The sequence below is a fragment of the Triturus cristatus genome, chromosome 11 (genome assembly GCF_964204655.1).
Source record: "Triturus cristatus chromosome 11, aTriCri1.1, whole genome shotgun sequence".
Classification (NCBI taxonomy): Eukaryota; Metazoa; Chordata; class Amphibia; order Caudata; family Salamandridae; genus Triturus; species Triturus cristatus.
In genome coordinates, this window is record NC_140594.1 from 277,826,955 (window position 1) to 277,854,584 (window position 27,630).

At 44.5% G+C, this 27,630-nt stretch overlaps 1 protein-coding gene across 1 annotated transcript in view; it reads right to left on the bottom strand.

Moving 5' to 3' along the window:
• The window catches only part of MTFP1 (mitochondrial fission process 1), a 96,176-nt gene extending 74,596 nt beyond the window's left edge, over positions 1–21,580 (bottom strand). Inside the window, exon 1 of the mRNA XM_085635835.1 lies at positions 21,404–21,580. Coding sequence (XP_085491961.1) covers positions 21,404–21,485 — 82 coding nt within the window. The 5' untranslated portion in view covers positions 21,486–21,580. The remainder of the gene's footprint in view (positions 1–21,403) is intronic.
• Between the last annotated feature and the right edge of the window lie 6,050 nt (positions 21,581–27,630).

Genomic DNA, 27,630 nt, shown 5'->3' on the forward strand with positions numbered 1-27,630 from the left:
CGAGATATATCAGTGATAGGCGTGGTACGAGGCAGGTTACCCGATGTCCTCTGTTCTCTTTGTGCTATTTATTGAGCCTTTAACTTGTGCTCTTAGGCAAGATCCTAGGATTCCAACCTTGATTGATGGTGTGATGAAATTAAAACTATTTGCAGTCGACATGATTCTATGTCTGGCCGCAGATAAAAGCAATATTCAGAATGCACTCGCCAGAATCTAGGAATTTACATGTATTGGAGGCTACAAAGTTAATCCCTCAAAATCGGAAGCCCTACTATTTAATAGCTCCTCATCTATTTTGCCAATCGAAATGTGGGCGCACTATTCTACGGGCCATTCAATTAGATATTTGGAGGTCTATGGCAGAACTAATCCTACTGACCACTTTCGATTAAACTACCTAGCAACTTTGACCAAACTAGGCTATTGAACCAGTGGCAGCCACTAGCCCTTACTATCATTGGTCAGGTTGCTTTAATTAAAATGGTTATTCTTCCTTTGTTCATATTTATTTTTCCCAATGTTATGTTTAAAGTCCTGCAGTCTTTGTTGAATTTGGTTGAATGTTATGTTATTTTTTTATTGCAAGGAAAAAGACATCGCACAAACCATAATCACATTACAATTAGACATAGAAGGAGCAGTGGCACTTTCAAGAATCAAAGTGTACTGTCAGGCCGCCTTGCTCAGTTGGATAACTCGAGCTGCTACTGCAAGGAATCTTTCCAACTGTATTTATCTCAGCATGATGCAGAGATGTTGGTGTCACGCTTTTTACAGTTTTTAAAATACTCAGGTTGCCAAAATGTACCAGATACAAGACACCTCATTTTGTAGCTAATAAATATGATAAAGTATGGCAGGAGTTCAAAGTGCCCTGGATTCATCTATCTTTACACAAAAGACTGCTGCCAGCTAGGTCTACATCTAAATAAATCTGCCATATCCAACTGGGAAAGGACCGGCTGTCCCCAGCATTCAAGTTTCATATCTTTAATAATATCTTTGAATCAGTCAGTGAACAATCCTCCAGAGATAGTTCCTAACATATGGTTTAGTAATTTACAAATCAGAAATGTTATTATTGAGAGCAGAAAAGACCTTTCTCAGTTAGCACAAAGCATAACTAAAGCTTATTTTGTATCCAATCTTAAAGGTATAGGCAATTGGTACCGCTTATTAGGTCTGAAATAGGTGGAAGGAGTGATACCTCCTTTCCAAATGCTAGCACAACTACTACATATTGTAAGATGTTTCGCAATCGTTAGGGGTTTTATAATAAAATCTGTGATAGAGCCATCCGCACTGCAATTATAGAAGAAAATCTTTTTTCAGCAAGTGGATGCTGTATTACACTCCATATCTTAATCACAAGATGTACCCCGCAGTCTCTTCAGCATGTTTTGGGTGTAAGAATGCAAAGGACGACTGGCAGCATACATGCTTCACTTGTCCTTGCCTTTATCACTTTTGGGACCAGGTGTTTGGATTTATTAGTCGAAAGATTCAGGTTACCATACGACCAGACTCCTATGTGGCCTTGTTTGGAATGATATCACAATATATTGATATTACAGAAAGGCAACAACAATTTGTATTTGTTAATTTGCTGATTGCTAGATCACTCATATTACTGAAATGGAGATCCACTGGGGTACTCAATTGTACGCAATGGCTAAATAAGATAAAACAGGCGAAGCAGTATAAGAGTCTTTAAAGGGCAAAAAATGGCTCTACAAAAAATTTGTGGCGATATTGGCCTGATTAAAGGCACTAGCTGTTGTATCTTTTAGGGTAAGAGAAAATGATTGGCATGATATGAATTGTTGATCTAGGTGTCAGTTGTTAATGGATTTCAAATATAGCGATTGTTTCGTATTTTTAACAATCAGAGTATTCAGCCTCCTTCTTTAGTTGCCTCCCTTCTATTCTTTTTAAATTGTACAATGAATTTAATTGTATTCATAATGCTGATGGAGGAAGGAATTGACTTAGATTGTGTTAATTTAGTGTATTTTTATATTAAGTCACTTTTCTGCTTAATAAATAAAATGTATTTAGAAAAAGGTTTAAAGGCATCCATTCACTTTTAAAACACTTTTCTTTGTCTGGAGCTCTCTCATCAGAAAAGTCAGTAAGCAATATAAATAGCTCACCCAGATAAAAGCTGACTCGCCATATCGAGTGGGCGTGTAGATTGCTCAAGGGCTGTCTAAGCAGAAAAGGAAGTGCCTGTGGTCTGGTCTACATGTCACTGCATCTAAATTTCTCTTAACGAAATATCTAAAGCCTTGTTTCAGACCAGGGGTGCAAGCACCACATGTTTTAGTACTCTTCCAGGCACTCCGGTGCTCTGTCCCCTGGGTGCACTAAGATGTGATGTGCATTAATATATGGTGCTGTTCCAAAAGAGTCCTAAGGTTTCAAGAAAACTTAAAGTGTCTGTATGCAGACTAGTTATTGATGAAAGAACAGGACTATGCATGTATACTGTTCTTCTGTTAACTCTCTGGTGTGTGGTTATGCAGGAACGCCTTAGGAGATTACTACATCCTTTGTCTGGGGGCCATTCGGACCATAGGCACAAAAGATCCTTGACATCTGGGTGCTATGAATGCCTCCGGAGAATCCTAAACCGGTTTTGAGAGGGCTCTGCAGGCCACAAGAGCTTTTGGAGCGCCAGGCAGACCTCCGAGGATTCCTCCACTTGGTGACTGTCATCGAAGGCTCCAGAGCACCCGGCACTTTCTGGAGCGCCAGGAGGACCTCATGAGCTTCTTGCATTTGGTGTCGGAGGACAGTGCCTCAGGACCTTCTGGCACTTCGTCACATGGCACTGAAATGCCAAGCAGGATTCTGGAATGATGATCACATTTCAATTATTTTATGTGTGGCTTTTAAATTAGAGAAGATTTATCAGTAGAAGCAAAGGAGCACTTTATTACTGTAGAAGAAGCACATCAAACATATCAAAACTGACTAGAATTTAATAAAGCCATTCTGGAGGTTGGAAGTATCATTCTCACTGCATCCTTTGGTAAATTAGTGGCAAGTGATTCATTTTCAATTGGAATGGGCAAGTACTTTTGTTGAAAACTAGATAGACTTTAAAAACAACTTTAATTCGGGCTACAAGGTCCTTGATTAAAAATGCATATGAAAAAGTTTAGCAAATTATGTATTTTAAAGAACGCATGACCAAACATAACAATGGAACCTGGGTAGTTTTAGGTAGACGTTTATCAAAAGGGCTTGATGTCCGATAGCGGTTGTAATCAGTAGCCATTACTGTCAGCTCCAAGTAATAGACCTGCTGAGTTAGCTTTACTATCTTATGTGTGAGCCAAGAAATGATGTGTCCTAGGGCGCAAATCGGAATTCTACACCCAGACCATGTGTACCCATGTAACGGGAGGGAAAGTTCTTTAGTTTTTACTTCCACTTTCCAACAAACTCCATCACTTCAGCATTCACGGCAGGAACATGACCTATGCATTGCATATGTTCTGAATTTAGAGTGATTCGTGGTCCTGCAGTACAAATGGATGCTTGTTTTGCAGCAACGGCGATTCTGTCTTGCAAAACGTAAACACTATACACTGAAGGCGCTTGCTCTGCACTCACCACGACCCTGTCACTACACTGTCATTTGGAGCCATCTTATCGGTAGACAGCATTGCAGCCAGCAGCACAATTACCCCCAAAAAAGGCTGCAGAGCAGAACTAGAAGATCCCTTATCCTCAGCATGCAGACTCTGATAGCGAGAGTACTTGTTCACTCTACGATATATAGAACACCGCCCAGTAGTTCACCACCTCTCAGACACCCACAACAAAGGCAGGCGCCCTCGCCAAGGGCAGACTGTATGAACACAAGTGGAATGGAAAGAGGTCAGTACAATCAGTCAGGAGAGCAAACCCACAGACGCCAGGCTATGAAGAAAACATGAAAGGGAGAGGGCACGAGAGGACAGGCTCTGCAGTCACGTGACAGCCGATGGCGGATAGGTTAGTAGCTGCTCCAAGAGCCACTGCCAAGAGGGAACGAAAAAGCTCGTTTTTAATATTCAATTACTATCGTATCATCCCTGTGACAGAGAATGCATGAGTGCATCATAAACAAGCATTTACAATGCAACGGTCTCGGCATTGTTAAAGTTAGAGCTATTGGCATTGCTCGTGACATTATTTTTGTTTATGTTTATAAAACATTTAACCCCTTCGCTGCTGCGGACATTCCGCTGCAGCGCTGGGGGGGGCAGGGGGGCAGCGCGGTGGGCCTGTGCTCATGACGGAGCCGCTCCGTCATGAGCCACAGTTGAGCTGTGCTCATGACGGAACGGTTCCGTCATGACTCCGCCCATTTGCGTTGTCCCCCCGCACAGGCGGGGAAACAGCGCCGCGCAGGCGGAGCGGCCGCCAACAGGATTGTCATGACGGAACCGTTCCGTCATGAGCACACGGCAACCGTGGCTCATGACGGAACGGTTCCGTCATGAGCGGGGAAGGGGTTAAAGAAACGGCATTGTTATTTACAATGTCAATAGCTTAATCACTCTCAAAAGCGAGATTTATTATGCGAGCATTATTTGGGAAGTTTGGCAAATCCATAATTATGAGGAAAACGCTGCAGCATCGCAAAATGCCAGTGGCCCAGACTAATATGCATGATTAGTATGTGGATTCCATGCCCATTCCATCTTTGTCCTCTCTGCTGAAACTGCTGTCTGAAGTGTCAAATTTTATTAATAGTAAACAAAAATCGCACTACCGTGCCAGGGCCAGACTTGGCGTTGATAATGATTGTTTGAAAAGGGAACTTTGAAAGGATACGAACTTGACCAATTCTGGTTTCAAAATATAAGTGAACACTGTAGAGGCATCCGTCTACCGACTGTTATATATAATTTGGGATATATTTCTTAATCTGTCGAGTTCAGCCACTGCATGATTATATTGTTGTCTCTTTTTGAAACTCATGAGCAGTAACATTGTCGTGGTGTCACTAGGGCTTCAAGTGGATGCTTTTTCAATATTATATACAAGCCACAGTTACTGCTAATTTATCTTATGCAACTAACAACGATTGACAAAGCCAATAGTCCTAACTTGTTGTAGGTATCATGTTACTTGTTGTATCATTATGCCTGGATGCAATGACAAAAGAGACAGCAAAATACAAGTCGTATAGACCCCGCGCAACACCGCCCCCCACCCCCACCCATTTGTTTGTATCCCACTTAAAGCCCTGGGTAGGATACTCAACAACAGGGCCGAACTGGAACCCCAAAGTAGGCCTGGCAATTATGTCGGACCAGCTGGAGGGTCATGGGGGAGGTTAACTGTGAAGCACTTTTGCTACAGGAAATGCCCGATGCCCGGGCAAGCCAGCCCGGCCCTGCTCAACAACCCTGTTCTCTCCCGCATTTACCTATGATCAGGCGCGCAACACCCATTGAACTCAAAGGGCTTCAGCCCCCCCCCCCCCCCCCCGTCGTGTGTAGCAGCCCGGGATGAGACCGCTTCCCGGGCAGACACAAAGCCGCGCCTGAGCAGTTCACAGGTCTTTAAAAAGACCATTTGCATGTTAATGAGGCCTCGCTGTTGCTTCACCCCTTCTAAGAACCCCCGCAGCTCCACTCTGCCTAGATTCAGCCCCCCCCTACCCCCGAAATCAGCGCCACTCTGCCTACTGTTTAAAGATTCAGCGCCCCCCCCCAAAATTTCCGCTTATCCCCCCCCCCGAACATTAACTAGCAAGTGATTTCGCTGGTCGCTTTTTCACAAGCTCTGAACTTTGGCAGTGATGTTTCCCCTTGATAGAGAAGTTTCAGTTTCTGTATTTGGATTCCATGCCCATTCCTTCTTTGTCCTCTCTGCTGAAACTGCTGTCTGAAGTGTCACATTTTATTAATACTAAACAAAAATCGCACTACCGTGCCAGGGCCAGACTTGGCGTTGATAATGATTGTTTGAAAAGGGAACTTTGAAAGGATACGAACTTGCGAGTGCTTGCGGCCTGAAACAACAAGCGAAGTACCAGCAGCAACCCCAGAGGACCGAAGTTGCTGCGGGACCTGGAGAGCAAATTACCCGAGTCACCTCGAGGTGCAGGCATTCAACGCTGACTCTACAGCCTCGAACGGCCGAATGTAAAGCTATCGGCTGGGCCTGCCGATTCCGGACCCGGACTGCGGAGCTTGTCGGATCCGCACTGAAGTGCACTAGGGGACAGTGCGGGGACGTGCTGGTCCCGAGTCATGTAATAACCCGGACGGATTGGCCATTGCACTCGGAGGCTGTGGTGGAAGTACGCGGTTCGTCGCAAAATGGCGCCGAGTTGTAGCACCACAACATAAAAGGAAGTTAAGGAGGTCGAAGTACTGTTTGCCAGAGCAGAGGCCATAGTCCAAGCACGGTTCATTGTGGCAGAGAAACCAGAGTTCTATAAAATAAATGTTCGTGAGGGAGGGGGTGGTTTTCGTAAAACGTGCCTGGCGCTCGGTAAAACAGCTTGAATTGTGTAACGATGACCCGCGAGCCGAGAGAGCGTGCACAAATGTTGATGTGAGAGACTGAAGACATTGAGAGTTAAAATCTGCAAGCGACAATTACTTTTATTTTCTTTGCTACATAAATGATCGAATTTAATGGAGGGCACCGAAAGACACCACCGCCTTTCTCCGAGGCACAGTAGAAATGCCTCGGAGAAAGGGAGCGTCCTTTTCGGATTTGGGGGCGTGTTTTGCTGTTGTCTCCTCCCCGAGACTTCTCGCAAAAAAACACGCCCCCCGATCCGAAAAGGACGGGGCATAATCGGAGTGACTGGACCTCTTCTCCAGTGGCTGGCCAGCATTTAAGAGGCCAGCCAATGGAGAACAGGAGAGAAGAGGGGCGGGTGCAAGCCCCTCTTCTCAAAGTCATTAAATCTCGCGAGCGAGACTGCGCAAGCGCAGCCATCGCTAGCCGAGACCTAAAAATGAAAACGCGTAGTCTCTGGTAAACCTAACGTTGGTCCGGGTCATGCATACCTTTCTTTCTCCATTGCAGCCAGCAATTTGACGCTTCAGAGCATATGCCTCCTGCTTTAACCCCCAGTGGTTGTGTGGAGTTTACAGGCTGAACTGCACCATTTAATATGGGTTGGCGCACTCTCGCGGAATTTCACCTGGGCATCGTGTCCCAGTCCTGGTGTTTCCTTTAACAACCATGTACTGGGACACTGGGGTTGGGTGAAAAGGCAACAGAGAGAGAGAAAGGGAAAGAGAGAGAGTGTGGGTGGGGGAAAGGGCATGCGAGAGACAATGGTTAACCACACTCACAACAAAGGGGGGTGGGGGGGTAGACTAGGGAAGCAAAAGGACAAAGAGAGTGGGCCGGAGGAGCTGGGGAAGCAAACGGGGGATGGGTGGTAGGAGATGAGGCAGCCAGTGGACAACAGAGAGTGGGTGGGAGAGGAAGAATAAGCAACCTGACAACATACGGTGGACAAAGGGGGGGGTTTAGATATGGGGTCGCTACATTTAAGGACAAATACAACACTGAACATGTGGATGTTTTGCTTGAAAACTCAAAAATGTCTGGACAAAAAAGAACACTAAACCACGAAGCACTACATTCCAGCTATCTGGCAAAACAAGTGTTTTCCGAGTTCTTGACGCAGGAAGTAATTTGCCTAAATCAGTTTCCATCTAATTTGTAAAACATCAATGAATTTTGCACACCTCCATGATAGCTTTCAACTGTTGTGACCAATCTTCCCTAAATTTGGCAAGCTGAAAGGATAAAGTTTAGGGGTTGTTGCTTTTCAAAAATTTGGTTCAAAGTCATCAATGTAGACTAAAGTTTTTATGGATGCAAAAAAGAGGATTTCCTATTTTCCTGGCCTGAATTGGCATAAGTGAGAATAAAAAGAAGGGTGCTATAGATATAATAGGAGTTAATCAAACGACCAAGAGAAGATAAGGGTCTGCGATTGTATCGGTATTAGAGGAGGTTTGGTTCATCTTTGAGGCTAAGTGAAAAAGTGTTCTGTTTAGAAATGCAACACCAATAGTTGTGCTTTCAGGTTTGATGATTTTTTTTGTCCAGCCAATTTTGAGTTATCAAACAAAAAATAGCTGCCTAGTGTACAAGTGCCAGTGTTGCATTGGTCCTTACATGTTATCAAATTAACAGATACCACACTTTATCCTCCTGACATGTGGGACAACATGAAGGAGGTCCTCGAGGCCACAATTGGGCTGAAACGTAATGCTAGAAACTACAGGCCATTGTCGCAGCCTCCTTGCTGTGGAAACATTTATGGACTGGACATATATGTCACTCCTCGGTCTTCTTTCTTCTAGTCCTTATCAATTGAGGAGCCTGCCCACCTCCCAGAAACTGATACACTTTTAAGCTTTACTTTAGAAGAAATATAAACTTTTATTCTTTAAGTCTTTTTTCCTTCCCTACATTATAAAGAAATGCCACCCACCGATATCCTCAAACATCCTCCCTTCAGCTGACTGGCTTTTCTGCCTCCTTCAGAGACGGTATCCGTATGGTCACAATATTCATTAAGCATTTTCATAATTAATGTCCTTTCTTGCCAGTATATTGAGCTGCTTGAGCCGGCAAGGGGTTCTGGTTATCCGGTAGTCTTAATCTCCATGATCAAGTGCTTTAGATGGGATGAGAAGCGTATTGCGAGGCTACAGCGCCATACGGACCTCCGCGACAGAAAGTAGTTGCACCGCAAACTATACAAACAGGAACCACTGCTAGAGCGCGAATATGGAGCTTTCTGTAAGAATCCATAAAAGGGACTAAGTCCACTGAAAAGCGGCACAGCTGCTATACAGATACTGCAGAACCTGACCTGGAAGATCAAGATTTCATTTCAATATCCAGAACAGCTATGCCAATAATGATTTCAACAGCAGTTAGAGCAGCTCTTAATAAGCCTCCAAAACAAGGAACTATCATAGAACTTGACCCAGCTGAGGCACAGGAGTCCTTACCTAGAGGCAAACATGTGCAAGGGGTCAAACTGCAGAAACTCCTGAAGCACTTTAGGGAATTATTTGGATTCCAGGGGCATGCACAAGACAACGGGATTCACTTTTATTCACCATATAATAGTCCTACTCTGGATGACATTCTAGAACAAAATTTCAATAAGAATTTTTCTTTTTAAGAAATGGAGACATGTTGATAAGTCAGTTTTCCTCGCTTCTTGAATCACTGCTATCTAGTGAGAAAGTATTAAGAATTTCCTCAGATACCTAAACTCATTTCTATTTTATCCACTATGGCATCTTCTTAGTCTCAAACAGAGGAATCTTTCCGTCAGATCCGTGGGACAAAATAAGTAGACATTTTCAAAAGTTCCTATGCAGCATCTACCTTTCCAATCTGGACTAGAACTTTTTCAGTTCATGTCACTCAAGACATTATAGAAAGACTTTCAATCTCTTTTTGATTGCTTGCAGGCGAGTGCTAATCCTACAGTCATCCATGAGAATATGGAGTTGCTGACCCAATTCTTGTCAGACACAGCATTTGATTTGTCATGGTCTTCTGCAACCTCGTTTGGAGCATCAATAGCAGAAAAAAGGTTTCTATGGTTGAAATTGTGGAAATTAAATGCCGACCAAAGAACTCAGATTCACTGTTTATCATTTATGGGTCGGTCCCATTGTTCAGCCCAAACCCCACTGAATAATTTACTCCAGAAGACTGTGGAGGAGAAAAAAAATTCTCCAACCTTTCCGAGCTCCGTCTTCTAGAAAAGTATTTTATTCAACGGTGAAATCCACAGGGTGTACAAGAACCTTGTTCCTTTTGTGACTGGGCCCAAAGTTATGAGATAGTGCTTGCTGAAAAATTCAGACTCCGACCTCAGCAACTGCATCCCCCTAAAGAATGACTATAACAGAATGGAGGCAAAGGTGTGGGGCGTGGGAAGTAGAAAACTGTTTCTATCCAAACAAGAAACCCTTGTTTCAAGGCAGATGGGCGTTGTCTATTATCCAACATGTTTATTCTGTAAATGTCAAAAGTCCTCATCCAGAGCTTAGGTTCTGAAGAACCACCCTTCCTCATTCAGAAAGCCAGAGACAAGCTAGTTTTCTACTAGGTGTAGAGCCCGTCCTAAATAAAGAAGCAGTTGTGCCAGTCCTTCATTCACACAGGCATTTAGGAGTATGTTGCATTTTGTTTCTAGTGAGAAAGCCAAAGTCTACTAAAGTATCCTCACACGTCAGCCAGAGACTGATTAAGAGTTCATGGATTGATGGCAGGCCACAACAGCAGTCATTCCTTGGGCCCGTCATCAACTGAAGACTTTACTTCAGGCCCTCTTGTCCAGTGGTCACCAGTGAAGAAAAGTTATGAGCACATGATTCCAGCAACAATATAAATATATCATTTTCTGCAGTGGTGGATAGGTCTAGAAAATCTCTGATAGTTGTGCCATTAGTGGCCCCAGTACCTCTCATATTAACCACAAATGCCAATAACTGGGGCGAGGAACAACCTTAGAGGCTATAGAGTTGAAAAGCAGTTGGTCTCCCTCAGAAAGTCTCCAATGCTTCAACTGGAGGGAACTTTCTGCAATTCTGAGAGCTCTTTAGGGTTTCTTTTATTTCCTTAAAAGGAGAGCAGTAATGGTCCGCACGGACAATCGAGTCACCAAAAATTATGAGAATAAGCAAGGGGGGACCAAATGCCCTTCCTGGGCTCAGATAGATTACTTTATTTTGTGCATGGTGAAAGCTTATCTATTGTTTCTAAATGCACTATATTTCAGAGGAAGAAAGAATTTGTGGTGAATGGAGAAACTTCTCCCATCAGTGTCTTATCATCTGAGCCAGGGTGTATTACTGCTGATAAGAGACTACTGAGATAAGTTGGTGTTTGGAAGTGTAAGGGATAGATTTCCTAGCTCTACCATGGCTTCCAGGAATGCTGTGTGCATGTCCCCCTATTCCATTTCTCCTGAGGGTGTTATAGAAGATTCAGGGGGAGAGAGGCAGCAAGAGAGGGGTTTCTCAAAGGATTGAGTGCTTCTAACTAACCCTCACAGTGGGTGATGATTTGGAGCTTTGGTGAAACATAGGGTAAACTATCTAACATTGTTCGATGGGTTTCCAGGTTGCTTAGGAGCTTCAGTTTTCAAAACAAATGGTAGTTCCTAGCCCTCTACCTTCTTGGAACCTTCCTACAGTTTAGAGAAAACTTCAGTGCTCATCATTTGAGCCATTAAGATAAGTCTTCCCGTCCTTGCCTTTCAGCGAAAATGGAATTCCTTGTGGCCCTAACATCTGCTAGGTTGGAACTAAGTACTTTTGTAGATTTCTATTTCTACTACTACTTACTATTCCAGATAGGATAGTACTACACATATGTCCTGGATTTTCTCCAAAAGCCACATCTCAGTTCTAGATTTCATAAGCAATTTACACTAACAGTTTTTGATTCTGATTCTTTTGACACTATACTTTTGCCTTGTAAGCGCTCTCATCATACATTTAGAGAGTGCTAAGTATTTCTGCTATCTAAATTCTGTTTTTATCTTATGAGCCTGCTATAAGGGAAAAAGACCAGCAACACTATGGAGGTGGGTTATACCACTGCTCTGGTTACTATCATTTGGGGGAGACAGTTCCTAGAAACTTGCAAGGCTGTTCATCAATGGAAGTGGCTACTTCCTGGGCAGAGACAAATGGCATTACCCTTAGAAGAAATCTACAAAGCAGGTACAGTGGCTATTCCTCATACATTTGTAACTTACCCGTAATCTCCGTTAGATTTGGGGGTCTCTAGCTGGCTATGGTTTGCACCTTTGTCCAAATAGGGACCCTTGCTTCTAGTCAGGGTAAGGGGCTACACTTCTAAAATAACCCCTTCTCATCCCCTTGGTAGCTTGGCACGAGCAGACAGGTTTATCTCAGAGGCAGTGTGTAAAGAATTTGTGAGGGACGCTCTTCCAGCCCTGGTGCACAAGCTCTACCTCCAAGCTCGCCGTGAGGGGAACGGCTTGACTCACGGGCATACCTGCTTGCCACCTACATTCGCTGTCATTACCGTCATCATCGCCGTGAGGGAAACGGCTCTTGGAAACTCCAATTCCCAGTGTCCCTGGTCCCGGGCGCTCACTGCTGACGTCATCGCAGCGCCCGGGCTGCATTTAAGCCTCTCGAGTGCCCCGCGGCGCGGGACGCACGCAGGCAGCGCCCGGGCAAAGCCCGGGCCAAGGGCGGGCCCGTCCTTGCCCGTCGGGGTCCGGAGGAGGCTGGGCTGGGCAACCCCATTAACATTTGATGCTGGACCTTCGAACTGTAAGTGTTGTGGTGTGGATGTTTGGACTTGGGATTTGTCTGCTTGTCCTTGCTGGCTTCTGGAGTGTATTTATTTTATTAAATTAGCCTCATTTGACTGTCAGCTGCTCACGCCATTCTTATTGGATTTGTGCTAATTGACTCTCTTGGACTTGGCCATACATTTTCGCCTTGTGGCACAGGTCACGCAGCATACAAGTTGATATTCCTCTGTGGGTTGCAGAAAACAGGTCTGGGCTACCCCCATTGTTTTTACACAGGTCGTTGCTTTTTTCCCTCTTCTCTTCTCCTTTTGTGGGAAGTTATTCATTTTTTAAATTTCGCTTGTTTTGCATTCTGTTTGTTATACAGTTATGGTCTTTTTCTTAAAAAAAAATGAGAAGGAGGGAAAATAAAAAAACTGCTATTGGGGGTGGAGTAATGGGCACCCTGGACCAATTCATCACTAGAGCGGCTTCTGTCTTGGAGAAAGAGATTGCCAATACAGAGCGTCGGCTCTCACTAGAACCTATGATGAACAAAAGATCTTCCCTGGGCCCGCTAGCCACAGCTCATTCACCCACTCAATCTGTTCCTACGGTTATGCAGACGAGGGTTATCGATCCCCTGTCCCCTCAACCTCTTAGCTCTGGCAGTGAACTTGTCAATTCTGTTATTGCTCTTTCTCCTGTGCATGTAGCTGTTCGCAGTAAAAAGAAAAGAGCTACTACCAGAGCTGCTGTGGCAAACAGGCTCAAATCTACCATTGCTATGACTGATCCTTCCACTAAAAGGAAAAGGGGGGGGGGGGTGAGCCACAAAGACCTCATTCCGCCAAATTGCCGAGACTAAACACTCAAGCAAAGTCGGTGATCTCCGGCCAGGTAACTGAGTCAGCCCCCCCCCTACTACTTCAACCATTCTTTCTAACCTAAAAGATAATGCTGATTTCAGCCTCTCAGGTGGTGAGGATATGTGGCGCAGGTTAGAGAACCTTATGTCTACTTTAATAACTCCTATTACCTATAGGTTACAAAAAATTTAGGATAATTTATCTAAACTCCTCATACCAGGTAATTTTACACATAAGGATCTCCCTGCCTCCGAAAGTCAATCTCTTTCTTTACTGCCCCCTTCCAATCCAATAGATATTAGGCCGGACACCTTTCTTCCACCCCAGCCTATAGTCGATCTCCTAAGTCAACCTTCTGGGGTTTCTAATGCTATTGGGTCGGGTGCTGTTAAATCCTCCTCTCCAACTCATAAGCTGCTGCCTCAGCTTGGGATTTTGGCCGATTTGGGCAATACTTCAGGAGAATTTGCTCAAACACCTCTGCCCTCCTCTCAGGAGCACACATTGATCTCAGTTAGTAAGCCAAATGGTCCCCCACTTGTTAGCAGCGGTGACACTATCAGCAAAAACCCATATAGGTTAAGTCCCTCACTTCACCTCGATACGAAGATGGATAAGTCCATGCAAGGATCTAGGCTGACTAGGGACTTTATCCATTTACTGCCGGAAGCTGCACCCTTAGTGGTCATTTTGAGTAATGTGCCCCAAAGTCAGAATAGACTCCCCGAATCCACGGGGCAACTGTTGTACAAAACAAGACACTGGCTTAGCACTAAACTTAAGGGAGCAGGTTATTGGAATGAGGACATTCTTAACCACATGATTATGGCTAGACGCAGCTCATGGGTTGGTCCTCGCTACAAGGATTCGAAAGGAGACTGTGTGACAATTAATTTTGATAATATTTATTCTCCCAGACTGATACTCAACATTTTGGGTGGAGTCTCTAGGCTTAAAGCTGACTCAATACTAGTTTTACCTCTGGGGTTTTTTTATGACCAGGGTCCACACCCACCTTTCCCACGGTTCCCTACTAACAAACCTGGGCTCCTTAGAGCAACCCCGAGGTTTGACCGTAGACTTGGAGAGATCCCTGTACAAAATAGGTTTGCCCCACTATCCGACCTAGAAGCTTGCGATTGACCGCTAATAATTAAATCGCCATGTAGGGACCATATAGAGGAGTGTGATAAAGGCCCTAATTACTCCTCACTCCTCTTGGCAGCTCAATCAATAGCCCAAGGTCGGGACTCCCCGTGCGTGTCACCGACCCTTCCCATTATAGAGCATCAGGTTCCCTGTGAGATGGCCTCAGGCCCAAACCCTCCTGTCCTGATGTCTTGGAACATTGCTGGGCTATCTTCTAAACTTTGTTCAATTGAATGGTCGGATTTGGTAGATAGCCACGATTTCATTGCATTCCAAGAGACTTGGTCAACGACTATAATCCACCGCCCGGGCTATCTGGCTTTTGCCAAAGCAGCAACCACTAAAAAGCTAGGACGTCCTAGTGGTGGGTTATTGATTTGGGTTAAGCAGCACTCATCCTTTCAGATTAGAGAAATACCAACGAATAGCGGAGACATCTTGGCTCTTAAAATCTTGAGGGATGGCTTGGTGCTGTTTACCTTGATTAACATTTATTCACGAGGTCAAGTGGGGGGTAGACAGTCACCTACTATACAGTATTTGGACTCCCTCTGTGATGATTTAATTTGCCCCAAATCCATGGTGATAATGGGTGACTTTAACTGCACCTTTGAGCCCTTGGGCTATGAAGATGGCAGCTTAAGTGTAGAAGAGGATTCAATTTGGGGTGTTCCATCTTTATCCCTTACTCCCATTAACAAGTGGAGTGAGGCGGCCCTTCAACTTAAAGGTTTTTCCCTGGGGCGGGGTTTGAGGGCTCTAAATGGTAGAACCTCTTCTGATTCGAATGGCAGTCACACTTTCTCAAATGGGAGGAGTGGCAGTAGGATAGATTACATCTTTGTTAGCCTGGACTTATGGCCCATTGTACTGGACATGACGGTCATTCCCAGACCAGAAAGTGACCATGATCCCTTATCAATGAGGCTGGCCTTAACGATTTTAGCGTATAACAATTCTGAGCGTGAGATGCTAACTGGTGATCTGGTAGTATCAAACGATTCTCGTCGTTTGAAGTGGGCTCTTATATCAGGCAATGATAGTATCCTAAGCAAACTTTGTATGCTAATTCAGGAAACTCTATCCAAATTTTCAGCCCTTAACCCCCTAGATGAATCCCCTCAAAGTTTAATGAGTGAACATGAGGCTCTTTTTGCCAAGGTGAAGCTCCTATTAACTGGGAAAAAACAGAAAACTAAATCTTTCGTACGGAAGGCTGCGAAATGGTATGATAAAGAGTGCTCTGCAGCATTTAACCGGCTTTCGATGGCCATTAAGTCCAAAGATATTGAGCTAATCAAAACTGTAAGGGCCGAGTATAAAAAGGCTCTTTTTAAAGCAAAAAAACGCTTTGATGAAGATAGATGGGAGGACCTGACGAAGGCCTCGTATGAGAAGAATTGGACACATTTTTGGCACTTAATTAAATGGGGCAGCGGAGTGGAAGTTGCCACCCCACATAATAATGTCCCTCCTGACAAATGGATTTCCCATTATCAAGCTCAGTTTACTTGCCCACCAGGCTCTGTATCTGACTATAGTGAACTAGCGACTTCGGAGGTTTTAACTTTTGGCCTATCGGAAATTGAGGCCTCAATAGATTCGGCACCAGTAGGTAGGTCACCCGGTCCGGATTGTATCCCTTCGGATCTTTTTAAACGTGATAGAATTAATTGGGCTAGGTATATTTGTATTCTGATCAATGCTATAGCTCGGGGCGCCCCTTTACCTGCCTCCTGGCTAGGCGCAGAAATTGTTTCAATTTTTAAAAAAGGAGATCGTTCTTGTCCCGGCAATTACAGACCCAATAGCTTAATTGACTCACTCCAAAAAATAGTGGCCAGGACTATATTAGTGAGGGTTCAAGAATGGTTAGATGAGTCTAGGGTGTTATCTGACTACCAAGCTGGCTTTAGGTCACATGTAAGCACCATAGATCAGGTATTTAGATTCATTATGATTTACTGGCGTATGGTCATTTTATCAGGGGGGACTCTGTATGCAGCATTTGTTGACTTAAAATCTGCCTTCGACTTAGTCCCCCGCAAAAAACTTTGGGACTCCCTTAAGGAAGCCGGTATGCCGACCCCTCTATTTCTCTTTATAATCAGACTCCATACTTCGAACTTTGCCCAAGTTCGATGGGGTCAACAGGGTGAAACAACTGATAAATTCCCTGTAAATAGAGGCGTCAGGCAGGGATGCGTTTTAGCTCCAACCCTGTTTTCCCTTTATATAAATAGAGTTATATCCTACTATACAAATCATCCAACCGACGCCCCTACCTTAGATGGTTCCAGGGTTCCGCTTCTTATGTTTGCAGACGATACGCTCATTTTATCAAAAACTCAATCTGGTCTGCAGAGGGCCCTGGATCGATTCATGGTGTTTTGCAATGACCATGACTTGGTAATTAATGTTGAAAAGACAAAGTACATGGTGATGCATAAACATAAAAAAATCAAGAGTCAAGCGTCACTGGATGGCACTCCTCTAGAACAGACCGATACATTCCCATATTTGGGCATTACAATGAATAGAAAGCTATCTTGGAAGCCACAGATAGATTTATTTGTTCTGAAACACAACCAGCTTGCTGGATCCATTCTGAAAGAATTCAGAGCTTCCTATACAAAATCAGTGGGACCTGAAATTGCTCTACATAAGTGGACAGTTAGAGCATCAATCATATACAGGGCGGAGATTTGGGGCTTTGACAACCTATTGCCTCTAGTTAAAGCACAAAACAAGTTCTTGCGATCACTTACGTCCCTCCCACAATCCACCTCCATACTGCCCTTATTGTTAGATTTGGGGTGTTGGGGATTTAATGAGGAAGCTGAGTATAGACCTCTCTCCTATTGGAGAAGATTGTGGACCACCCCCGAGTTGCTGTCGTATGCCAATGCAATTTGGTATATTAAGAATCTCGACACGCAAAAGAGAATTGCCTGGCTTCAAAATATTAAAAAGGGCTTGACTAAGATGGGGTTGAGCCATTTGTGGGTGGATCCTAGGGGTAATCAGTTCCCCAGCAAGCTTGAGTTCCAAACCTTATATTGGGAATTTAAGATAAGCAAACCGTGGTCTGATACGAACAGCAGCTCATTATCCGGCCTCTTCTTGGATCATAAACTTTTTGGTAGCTTTGAACCCTACTGGAATTTCATTTCCAAAGTAGGGGACCGTAAACTATACCATCAGTTTAGAGTGGGGCTCTCCCGCTCAATTCTTTCAGCTACAAGTGGAAGGGCGGAACAGATAGATTTTGTCCTATCTGCAAAACACAGGTTGAGTCTATCGCCCATGTCTTGTTTGCGTGCCCAGCCTTTGCTCTCCCCAGGAAGATATGGCTAAAGCCGATCTGTTCTAACTTAGGCACCAGATCACATAAAATGGCTATGCGTCTTCTGAGAACTAACACTCGAGAGGACATAGTTGTTGCTCTAGCCAAGTTCCTTAGTTGGTCTTGGGCCATACGTAGGGTCCAGGTTAACAGGAACGATCCCTTATTGCTTTCAGTTTTAGAATCCTAGATTCACCTAGTCCTGTTATACCTAGTTCTTTCTGTTTTTTTTTATTAGCCAATCAAAGATCTCTACTTTTTACATGGTTTTAGTATGACCTCTTGGGCTGGTCCCATTTGGAGGGTTTTGTTGTATTTGTTTTATGTACATCTCTTTTTTATTTTCATCGTATTGTATCTTTCATGCTGTAACAATCGAATAAAGATTTGTTGACTACGACTATGAATTTGTGAACACATACAGTAATACAGTGAAAACACTACAAATGGACACTACACCAGTTTAGAAAAATAAGTAATCTTTACTAGACTTAACACAAGACCAAACAACAAAAATTCTCAATACTGTAATCAAAATAGGTCTTTAAAATTGTAGAAAATAGCTTAGTTCAATGTAGATGGTAAATGCGACACTTTACTCTCAAAGTACCTGGGATGCGTCACGCAATACAAACAAAAGGGTCGCAGGGAAGTTGATGCGCCGTTCCTTACACTCAGGAGAGTGGATGCGTCGGTTCCTTACTGCAGCGCAGGGGAGTTGATGCGTCACTTCCTTACTGTGTGGGGACTTGATGTGTCGTTTCTTACTGTGGCCCGGTGACGATGCGGTAAGATGACGCCTCAATGCGACGTGACGATCGGTGCGATGCGACAAAATGGCGTCTTGGATGCGATGCGACAACGGGAATACGATGCCTGCATGCCCGACGGCTGTGCAGCGACTCGGTGAACTCTTGAGCCACGAAAGGCCCTGCGACACGCTTCTCCGGTGATGCTATGGCGACCTCTGCGGCGACGACACGCTTCTCCGGTGATCCGACGCACCTCGTCGTTGATGCAATGGCGAACAGCTGCACCGGCGACACACTTTTTCGGCGATGCAACGGCAACTGCTGCGGCAGCGACACGCTTCTACTCGTTGCGTCGCGCTTCCAGCTCCCAGCGATACGCAGACACTAGAGGTACCCAGAACAACAGCAGGCACCTCTCTGTAGACAGAATTCCCAGCAAGGAAATTCAGGGGAAGCTGGTGGTAAAGTCTTGGTGTCCCTGTGACTTCAGACAGGAGGTAAGCTCAGTTTCAAGCCCTTGGAGATCTTCCTCAAGATGGTAAAGTACACAAGGTTCCTTTTCCCTTTTCTTGGAACTGAGTAACCACTGCAGGCCAACCCAGACAGCAACCAGCACTGGGGCAGTCTCCTCCTTCAGCTTTCTTGGTTCTCTCCTTGACAAAGGTCCGTCTTGATTACCAGAATTGATCTAAAGTTCTGGGGCCTAGGCCCCAATATTTACCCTGCAAAATCCTTTGTTCTCTGAAGGCAGAGAGTGTCTGTACCTAGTCAAAACCAGTTCTGTCCTCCTGGGTGCAGCTTCCTGGCAGGAGGTGGACACAGCATTGTTTGAGAGCAGACCTGGCCCAGGTAGCTGAAAGGAAATCTCCTTCCCCTACTCTCTATTCTATGAGGGCTCAGGTCAGTGAAAGGAAATCTCCGCCCCCTACTCTCTATTCAATGCAGGTTCTATTCAGCCCAGACTGCTGGAGCCAAGGCCCTCTCCAGCCCCCTGTCACTCACAAACCAAACATGAATACACAAACCCAGCAGAGACAACTGGATGGTTCGGCAAGAAAATACCTACTTTCTAAAAGTGGTATTTTCAGACACAGATTGTAAAAATCACTAAAAGATGTATTTTTACATTCTGAGTTCAGGCATACTAAACTCGAATTTCTACCTTGTTCCCTGGGTCAGTTAGGATTATAAGATATTATAATCAAACTGCCCATTCTGGCCTATGGGGGCAAGTAGCCTTGCAATAGTGAAAAACGAAATTGGCTGTAATTCACTATCAGGACATGCCACACACATCAGGGCATGACCTACCTTTTACATACAATGCACCCTGCCCTTGGGCCTACCTTGGGGTGACTAATATGTAGAAAAGGGAAGGTTTAGGGACTGGCAAATGGGTGCACTTGCCAAGTCGACATGGCAGTCCCAGACTGCACACAGGCTCTGTAATGGCAGGCCTGAGCCACACTTTACAAGCAGCTTCTGTGGGTGGCACAACCAGTGCTGCAAGCCCACCATCAGCATTTCATTTACAGGCCCTGGGCACACATGGTGCACTGTACTAGGGTCTGACAAGTAAATCAAATAAGCCAATCATGGAGTCACTAATCGAATACAACAATTTACAATAGGGAGCACTTGCATTTTGGCACTGAATAGTAGTGGCAAAGTGCCCAAAGCATCTAGACCAGCAAAAACATTAAAAAAATAGGAGGCAACAGTGAAAAAATGGAAGGGAGACCCACGCCAATGGTGCCAGGTCAAACACTCCCCCACCCTGAGACCTAGTCTTTCTTGTCATACTTGTTATACCTACCTCTCGCCCATCCACATTTCCTTCAGCACGAGGCAGCTCCAGTTATTAACTGAAGGGAGGAGGGAGGATACAGCAAAGGTATATTCTTTTGAGAAGCTGGGTGGAAATTACGGCGTAGAGAGCGTTGCCATAGTCAAGGTTGCTGGTGACGAGGGTCTGTGTGACGATCTTTCTGGTATTGACGATTACTGTCAAGTAATAAGACATGAACCAATATCCAGAAGAAACCATTTGCCACTGATAAACTGACATTCTTCCTGAAAGGCTCTAACGCTTTTGTGCACTGTGAGCAATGGAAACAGAAAGACATTTTCTTCTAAGTTGTCAAGAACGAAATATAGACTTGTACATGGATAAATATTAACAGACTGATTGTCTTTCTCTGTGAGGAGAGCACATCTTTAATTGCCTATGAACTCACTCATAATCGTGTGGTGAAAAATAAATCACTTTGTTACTTCTTAGTTATGTACAATATAATGTTGTAAATTAACACCCGCTGACCACGTCACTTCTGCCCACACACTAGCTGTCATCATGGAAACGTAAAGAGTGAGAAAAGGTCTCCTGATCAGCCATAGAGGACATGTGGTAAATGTAGAACGTGGCTGATGCAAGGTGATGTGACTGCGGTTGACAACCATATTTTCAACTAGTGATGCCACAAGTCACCAACTAAAATGTCTATAAAACACGTATTTTCTCAAACTACTGAGAACACAAGCACATTTAAAAAAAGAGACACTAGAATTACAATTAGAGACGGTCACTGTATAACTAGTTTTCATGACAGAGAGTTAATTTCAATATAAATGTGTTGTGCCTTGTTTATCTCTGTGATAAAACCGAGGGAGCCTCCAACTTCCTCTGGGGTGACTCTGCAGCTCTCGGGGAACATGACCTCGCCTACGCAGCCCCTTTGGAGAGCTAAGAAACAGCCGACTTTGGCAGTGACCTTCTGAGGGGAGGTCATTGGCTGCCCTTTGCTGCTCTTCCAAGGACACGAGGATACGCACACGTCCGTGGAGTTCCATAAAGGTTGTATGAAAACGACACACTGATAGGTCTAAGGAGCCTCACCGGCTCACCCCCACCTCCCATGATACTGCCAACCGTCCCAAACGCCGACAGACCCCCAAGGCTCGTCGGTAACTCTATGTCCTCCAGCAGCCCCTAACTCACCCAAGTACCGCACCCACGTGTCCCTGTAGAGGTCTTTCTGTGCGGGGGGGCTGCCGTGTGAGTCTTGAGAATGTGGCCCCATGCCGCAGGCGACTGTGCGCCGGGATTTCCCTGTCCTTCAGCTGCGCTGCTCTGGTACAAACTAGCATAGACTCAAAGGGGGCGGCTGGCTTCCCGAATACGAGGACAGCGTAAGGGATCGTCAACAAATTACACATGTCCTCGAGCCAAAAAAAATACGCTAGTTAGCATAAACGCGTTTCCCACGTGTGAGAACCTAGCATGGTTAAAAACGCTAGTTTGTGTTTTTCAGAGCACACCTTAAAAGGACTAGTAGGCACGTGGAAGGGCCGGATTGTGATTGAGCAGCGATAATTGCATACATAGCTGCCAAGGTTGCAGATTGCTATGTGTGACATTTTCATACTTTTTTTGTTGCAGATTTATATAGTGCGAACTCGACCCAAAGGTATGTGGAGCGGTTTACATGAGCACCAGGTCCAGCACTCAGCAGCCTTAGCGCAGCAGTGACCTCCATGCCTGTGGGAGCAGCGTGCGCACACCACAGGTGGCGCGCTGCCTGCTGCTACACTTAACAGTTTTAGGCAATACTTCAGTGACAGCTGCCACACTATGCAAATCCATGTGAATACATATCAGTGTGGTAATGTGGAGTGAATTTGGCACTGTGCCACACTGAAATGCATTAGTCTAACGCCTGATGCGTGGTACTTGGCAGGACTGGATGCTGGTTGCTAGTGGACACTTGTTCCTGCATCCTGGATCTGCAAGTTCACGATAGAAGAGATTTTAGGGAGCTTCCTCATTCAGTCATTGTCCTCATGACATAGAATAGCCAATAGTCAGAGGGGCATCTAGAGCCAAATTTGGGGGGGGGGGGGGGGGGCTAAGAATTTATTTTTGGGGGACGGCTAATTCTTCCAGCAATAGGCATGGAGTGGATGGGTGGAGAAGCAGGGGCTGTAAGAAGGGGTGAAAAAACAACAAAGCCTCCTTTCTGTAAGAAGGGGTGAAAAACAACAAAGCCTCCTTAACAAACAAATGGTCTTTTAAAGACCTGTGAAGTACTCGGGTGCGCCTGTGTGTGTGCCCGGGAAGCTGCCTCAGCCCGGGCTGCCACAAACGACAGGGGGGGGCTTTGAGCTCAATGGGCGTTGCGCGCCTGACAATAGTGCTACAATTTTGGCATTAGCAGTGTTCTCGCATGCAGCAGAACTGCTGCTTTTTTCTTCCCCATAACCTTTCTGGTAGTATATCAGTTATGTCCTGGGCACAAGTTCTAGAAAAAAGAAGTGGAGGGACTAACCAAGTTAAACAGCATGCACATGACATAATTACATGACATCGCATGTGGCATCACAGGAAGTGACATCACAGGAAATGGCATCACAGGAAATGGCATCACAACTAATGACTTCACAGGAAGTGACATCAGATCTTAAGACTTAACACATATGTTTATTAGGGAATATTATTTAAGCATATTACGAGATGTAACAAATTAGATTTTGCGTCGGGGTTGTGCCAAAAAGTGATGCAACCCCAACGCAAAATCTGGTCCTCAACGTATACTTTTTAAAAAAAAAACTCTGCCACAAAGAATTGGCAACAAGGAGAAATGCGTTCAATTGGTTGCAAAGTCAGGATTTTAAAATATCTTGTGGGGTTAAGGCATCTGCTGCAGAGAGGTTTGTGTGCCCAGAAAATCTCAGGGAATAATAATAATGGTAAGATAAATCTGGAGGTTAATACATGTGCTGGAGAGATCTGTGTTTTGTCTAGTCTCAGTTTTGAATCAAAGTAGCATAGAAGGTTAATATGTCCCCGGATAAACACATCATGTAACATGCAGATGACAGATTTTTATTTATATAGATAGGTCAGTGGGTTACTGCTTTTAACACAAAGATCCTTTTGTTACTTGCAGTTCATAAATAGTAATCCTTCTAATATAGCACAGTGATCTATGAAGGACGTAACTCCCCCATCTTGTAACCTTCACTGTCTTATGTAACACATCTTGTAGACTGATTTACACGCTTATATAATTTATTGTCAAAGTATAGTGTGTATGTGTGATATAAAGCGCTTTGACACCCTGGTTTAAGTATTTGCGAAGTAATTACAAGCTGTATGCCTTTGTTTCCCATCCATTGCATTTGCAACTAGGTTTGAGGCTGCAGATAGTTTCCAGCCCGGATACTCGAACAAAAGGATGCCTGATGGCCCCCTAAGCTCAGCCTTTGTTTTGTGCTCCTTGGAATTTAAAGTAACAAAGCCCCCTCGTCGCCTGCACATTGCTGCTTGAAAAGAAAGCAGACAATGTGCAGGTGCTGCTGAATGTGTCCTGGTATCGGAAAATTACACTGGGAAGAGTTCAGGATATTTCATTGGGGCCCAACATCTTGGCAGAGTGGGCAGTGGCCACCCTGTTAAAATAGTGGGTGGATGCTGTCTGCCCACCTGTACCCCTGACTTGTTCCCTGGTTATGCCTCTATTTCTGGGTTGTTAGATTGTTCTTTATGCCATTTGCTAAGCATGTGCTTATTCTGTTAAAAAATGTGCATGAATCGGTATAGTGGCAATCAAACAAAATGTAAAAAACCTGTATTCCGCTACTTCAAAAATCAGACATCTTTTCAGAATCTTAGGGCACCTGCACTTTGTACATTTCAGTTCAATCGATATGTGATTATTATGGATTTGATGAAAAGATTGTAGTGTTGTCACTGTTGGGCGAGATGTTTGAACCTCCATTGCACCTGTCTTGCTGATGCATCCCATTCCAGCGTGGCCTGGGTAGACCTATGCAGCTAGTCTAGGTTGCAAATGCACTCTGAAATGGGCTCACCAAAGGCAGCGAGTGAGTCTGGTGTCCAGTGGCATTGAAACTAGGGCTGTGTGAGGTGCTGCATCGCCCCCATAAATCTTGTGAGTTTAGATGGTGAATGATAAAAAAATGGGCCATTCAGAACCATTTCTTCTTCAGCATTCTTGTGTTGTGTCAAGTGTCCTCTGTGTCTTTAGTGAGCTGACATCTGACATTTTTGAACAGCACTCCCACCCAAATAAGTATTGGCAAAGACAATAGGTCTCGCCTAAGGCAGAGCTTGTGGATTTCTCAATTTTGTTTACCCATGTTGTACAGCAGCACAGCTACTGTGCAAAATGGCTGAAAGTTAGGAAAAAAACCCTATTGCATGACCAGCACTGACCACGAGGAGCAGAGATCCGTTCTCTTAGTATGAGATCATTCTACTCCTTTAAATATTCTTACGTCCGAACTGAAGTTTGCCATGTTGGTCCTGCATGAAGACAGTGCTTAAAAGGTCTAGCAGAGCAGGGAGCGCAGCACCTTCTTCTTCTTTGTAGCATCTTGAAACCCGTTGGTGGGACTTTAGGGTGTTTTCTCTGTTGGGACTGTAGAGGCCATGTAACAAAGGTGGAGGAGTTGGGGTGTGAGGGGCAAGTAACAACTGGGGAGAGGGGTGGGAGGACCGTACAAGCAACAATGCACGAGGGGGTTTGGTAAAAGAAACAAGCATTGCAATGCAATAGGTCTCGCCTTTGCGAAAGTTTGAGGTATTGGCATTGTAAATGATAATGCCTTATGTGTTTTGAAAACCTGAAAGCGGTGCGTAAACATGCACTTTGTACTTATAGTCGTTGCTTACGAGAAGCAAGGCTGGCAGTAACTGCGCCTCTTTTACTTGTGAATCGTGGACCAGCCGTGTGGCTCTTTACACAAGTCTATAAAGAGCTACTGGGAGTCAGCAACCGATTTCTGTATTTGTCCACCGGCGCCTGTCTGAAGAACAGGAGAGTTGAAAGACACAAAAAGTATTGTGAGATCCAAATTATATCGACGTGTCTCACTCTGATGATGGTAACCATGTACTGATACCAGATGTAACACGTTACAGGAAACAGTGGTCCCTGAAAGCAAAGAAATTAGTAATACAATGAATATAGCCACAATTGGTTCTATATGGCAGCCAGTGTCCAGCCGGACAGAGGCACCTTTAATAAGTGAATTGGTTAACACTAATCCAGAGAATGTAAGTACAATCTTAGTGGGATACGAGCCTGTATCCTGAGACTTACATATCGTAAGGACAACATTTGAAAGACATTCAGGCAATTTCAAGGATGTTTCTAACTGAAAAATATGTAAAATAGCGAAACATCTGATACATATCCTGTCACCTTCACAATACTTTATATACAAAGAATGGAGTGTGTAAGGTAGACAACTGTGTTGACGGCGTTTCGATCCATATCAAGGGGATATCGGATCATCATCAGGACTAATCAATTAAATTGCCCATGTTCAAAAGCCTGAATTACAATAAATATTTTACAACATAGTAAACAAACAATAAGAAAAATTGGGAGAAAATGGAAGGGCGGGGAAAAGGGGAAAGAATAACACAATAATTAATTTCAATCTTGTCAAAAGGACCAAAAGGACAAAATGAAAACATGCGTCAGAGCAAGCAGCTATCTAGATCTGAGGAAAACATTCCAAAGCTCGAGGAAAGGTGGTGAACTGCAATGGTACCGGGGCATGGTGGACATGAGGTGTCGTTTTGAAAAACTATGAAGACGCGTGAATAAAGTTAAAGTGAGAAGGTGAGGTTAGATAAGCTGCAACGTTAGGAACGCACACGTTACACAGGAGATGTCACGATGTGGCTAGTTGAATTTTACAGTAAAGGGCTACGCATTAAGCAATCAGTGGGCTGTGCGTAAATACAAGGAAAATTGAAAATTCAATCGAGTGATCTTATAATCAAGAATTGTAAATTTAAGAAACATATGGACTATGCGCGCACGGGTTAAGCAGCAAGGAAGATGGTTAAATTCATATAGAGAGCATAAGGAAAGTCAAGCATTGGCAAAGAGGTCATACGGTGTAACGTAGTGAAAAAGTGAATCGGAAATGCCATATTCATGCTGGGGAGGAAGTTTAAGGATATTACCTCGGCAATGGAGATTAGAATTCTTAGGTAATTAAGAGGGCGTCATGGACGGGAAGGATAACCGGAAAAGTCCAGGGGGACGCGTGTCTGAGTAGGGCAATGCCTGTGGAAAAGAAGGGTGATGTGAGGTAGTGATAAAAGCGGTTGGGCGAGTGAAATCGGGGTGGATGAGGCTTACCTACGGGTTTGAAGTTCCAGGAGTGCAGGTCACGGTACGAAGTTAAGTACGTCTATAGAGAAAGATAAGGGCATAGTATGGGATAAGGACACGTAAGAGGTGTGGGTATCATGAGGGGAGGGGAGGTATTACGGTACTAATCCTTACCTCAATAATATGAGGGAGTGGAGTTCCGTGGCCCCGTCAGATACGACTCGCTCGGACACCGCAAAAACGAAAGTGAAGCGAATGTGAAACTCCAGTAATGTTATTGGTATAAGGAGTCATGTGGTCGGTCATGTGATCCGGAAGAGGGGGCGTGTAACCAAGGGAGAGTGCAAGCCTGTAGGGAAGAATGCGGTCGTCCTAGAACAGGCGCCATGTTGGGAGGGTAGAAGGCAAGAAATGCCAGGAAGGTGAAGGAGATTACGACAGATCAAGGTTTAATTAGGGATGTAGTTATCGTGCCCTAACGATATACATAAGAGTGTACATAGAAACCATGTGCAGAAATACAAAATTGCTTGTTAAGCATGAGCTTGTAATACGGATCAATACCTTTAAGAACTCGGTCAATAGTACAGCACATGAGTTAAGGATGAACGGCAACAAAGCGCTACCACAGTTAATGTCCAAGAAGTTAAAGTGGAACAGTCCAGGAATTTATAGCAAAGCAGTCCAATCCTCAAGGCGGTTCAGCCCTGTATGGATGCTACCGGTTTTCAGCATCCATTTCAATTCCTCTTTGTTCAGCAATTGTGAGAGATCTGCGCCTCTCGGGGGGATTTTTACAACGGCAACCACTGTCCAGCGTATGTCATCTTCAGTATGGCCTAGAGCCTCAAAATGTTCAACCAATGGAGCATTTGATAGGACGTCCGGGTGGGTTCATAGTATCCTTGTGAATCTTAGGGAGTGTATAGATTACCGGCATACGTGGTGCCTTGGCATTCAGGAACTGATATTCTAGTTTGGACAGGAAACCTTGGTCCAAACCTCCACCTTTGAAAAACTGGTATTAAATGACCTGTCTCAACTGGCAAAGGAACGCCACTTTATTCCAAAT